This window comes from Cibotium barometz, chromosome 24 (assembly GCF_041138505.1).
Source record: "Cibotium barometz isolate CiBa-2024 chromosome 24, ASM4113850v1, whole genome shotgun sequence".
NCBI classification, from domain to species: Eukaryota; Viridiplantae; Streptophyta; class Polypodiopsida; order Cyatheales; family Cibotiaceae; genus Cibotium; species Cibotium barometz.
This window is the reverse complement of record NC_141069.1, coordinates 30,182,803-30,185,560: the sequence shown is the minus strand read 5'-3', so window position 1 is coordinate 30,185,560 and position 2,758 is coordinate 30,182,803. Positions and strand designations below refer to the sequence as shown.

Genomic DNA, 2,758 nt, shown 5'->3' with positions numbered 1-2,758 from the left:
AATCTTTTTTAGTACTGTTTTGGTAGTTTTTGGTACTTCATGTACCAATTTAGTGTTGTTTAAAACTATTTTGGTACAATCCGACCCTTTTTAGTACTGTTTTTATTCTGCTTGGGTTTGGCTTGGGAGTTGTTGAAGCTTCATTTACCCATTTAGTGCTGTTTAGAACTGTTATGGTATAATTTACCTGTTTTGGTACCTATTCTGGTTCAATTTTTGTACTGCTTGTGTACTTCCTTGTTGCTAATTGTTTGTTTTGGTGGATAAGTGGATAGAGTATGTCTGTTTTGCAGATGGAGTATGTGAAGCTCCACAACGAATTCTTGGAGACCCAAGACCATCAAGAATTTGTACATAAGTTGTGTGCTAATGTGAAGAGGGGGATGAAATATACATTGACTCCAAGGCCTCATGTTCTGGACCCTGCCAACACAATTCATGTGTTTGGTACTTGTGTTGCCTGTGGGGAGGCTTTGGAGGCTTCTTACGTGGTTGGTACCTTCATGCTTCCCTGCAGGCATCAGTACCATCCATTGTGTTTTGCAGTTGTGTTGAGAACAAGAGATATGTGCATGAAGGCACGTTGCAACACCGCAATCCCTTCGGCGGAGGCAAAGGCCTGGGTGTCAGGGAGGTCATTATTGAAGAGTAAGTGGGGTGTTTGTGTTGGACACTGTATGTTTATATTGTTTGAATTGATGATCTAATCTTGTCTTTCATCTTTGTGCATATGTAGGTAGAGAATCTTTCGGTGCGGACACCCATGACAACACCCTAATGGATAGGAAGGATCTCCCTGGTCACAGTAAGTTAGATGCCACTTACATGTTTAAAGAAGATCAGTGCAGAAAATACTGCAAGACCTTGATGCCAACACAAGGGAAGGGAAAGGGGCCGAGCCTGCTGTAGACTCAAGCATGGGGGAAGATCGACTAAAAGCGGAAGTGCAAGAGAGAGACAAAGACGAAAAGGGACTGGAGGAGAAAGAACAGGGGGGAAGTGATCTGATTGAGGAGGTTGCTGATCAAGAGATTGACCAAGGTGAGAAGAACAATGAAGAGATGCCGGCTGTTGAGGAGGTAACAGTTGAAGTTCTCTCAGAGGCAGAGGTTTTGGCTACAGCATCAACATCTGCAAAGGACAAGGCAGGTAGAAAGAGGAGGAAGAACGGAAAGAGGGCAGCGAAATCTACTCAAAGTGCACAGGAGGCTGCAGGTGCAGAGGAGCCCAAAGACACTGAGGAGGCTAAAAGCAATGAGGAGGCCAAAGCGGCGGGGGAAGCTACTGAAAGTGCTGAGGAGGTGACAGTTGAAGTTCTCTCAGAGGCAGAGGTTTTGGCTGCGGCATCAACATCTGCAAAGGACAAGGTAGGTAGAAAGAGGAGGAAGAATGGAAAGAGGGCAGCGGAAGCTGCTCAAAGTGCACAGGAGGCTGCAGGTGCAGAGGAGCCCAAAGAAACAGGTGATAGCAATGATTCAGCCACCCTCTTCGAGCTCTTCGCTATGAAATGTAGAAAGCACCCCGTTGGTCATGGTCTCAAGCCGCAAGCTTGCAAAAACTAGCTGATGTTACAGCATTTTGTACTTGCTTCTGGACTAATTTGAAATACCAGCCCATTTTGCTTTTGTCGATGCATTTTGTGTCATGCCGCTCTACTCTTGAAAGGTGTCCATGTGTTTGTAAACTGTCATGTCCTACTGTCACTGTTTTGTAACCTTTTATTGGTGCCCAATGTCTAACTTTGCTTTTGCAAAAAGGCTGTGTTCTTCTACTCATATAGTTTAGTGGTACTACAACAGGGGACCATTGGTGGCTAGATGAACAACCATCAGATACATCAATGCCGATAGATGTAATGGCAAGCAATAGGCACCTTGTTGTTTTGGATGTCAATGGAGTGCTACTGAAGGATTATGTTGAAGCACCCAAGGATTTGTGGCAGCTCCCGTTCCCAGATGGAATTAGGCCCCGAGGTGTGCAAGTGTCTCAATACAAATATTGTGTCATCAGATCTAATGCCGGAGGACTTCATCATCAACTTGAGGAAGCGATGCGACGTGATGCTCTGGTCATGTAGCCAAAGGAAGAACTTGATGGCCATAATGAATGCTTGCTTCCCTCGGTTGATGAAGATGAAAGGCCTCTTTTTAGGTATTTATCCCTTAACTTTCACAACTGGTTTTATTGATTTTGATACTGTTTGGCTAGCTTTGCTACTGTTCTGTACACAATCTGGTACTATTTGGTAGTTTGGTACTTTTGGCACTGCTAACACAATTTGGTACTTTTTGGAACTTTGGTACTCTGGTGCTATGCTGCTTTGGACTATGTTTGTTCATGTGTACACAATTTGGCACTGTTTTGTACATAATTTGGTACTCTTTGGCTATCTTTGGTACTTTGGTACTTTGATGCTATGGTAGTTTGAAACTGTGTTTTTTACTTTGTACACAATTTGGTACTGTTTGATGCTTTGATACTATAGTACTTGGTTCTGTGCTTGGTAACATTTGTGTACACAATTTTATAATGTTTGGTACTTTGGTTATTTGGTACTTTGGTACTGTGTTGTACCAAGTTTGGTACCTTTTCACTGTTATGTACTGTTTGTTAGCTTTGGTACTCTTATTTGTGCTGCTATTCTAATTGCTTAGTTTACCTATTTTTACGGATATTTTTGACTAGTCTCATTGTGAGGGGTGGGCTACCAAACTCAGAGATGTGCCAGTCCTTGCGAAGGAGTTCGGTAACAAGCCTA

The 2,758-nt window shown here is 43.1% G+C and overlaps 1 protein-coding gene across 1 annotated transcript; it reads left to right on the top strand.

Annotated features, from left to right (window-relative positions):
* Window positions 1-917: 917 nt before the first annotated feature.
* Window positions 918-1,562, top strand: LOC147625164 (uncharacterized). The gene has a single exon (XM_086817952.1). It carries the CDS (start codon window positions 918-920, stop codon window positions 1,560-1,562), a length of 645 nt encoding a protein of 214 aa, XP_086674078.1.
* Window positions 1,563-2,758: the final 1,196 nt, after the last annotated feature.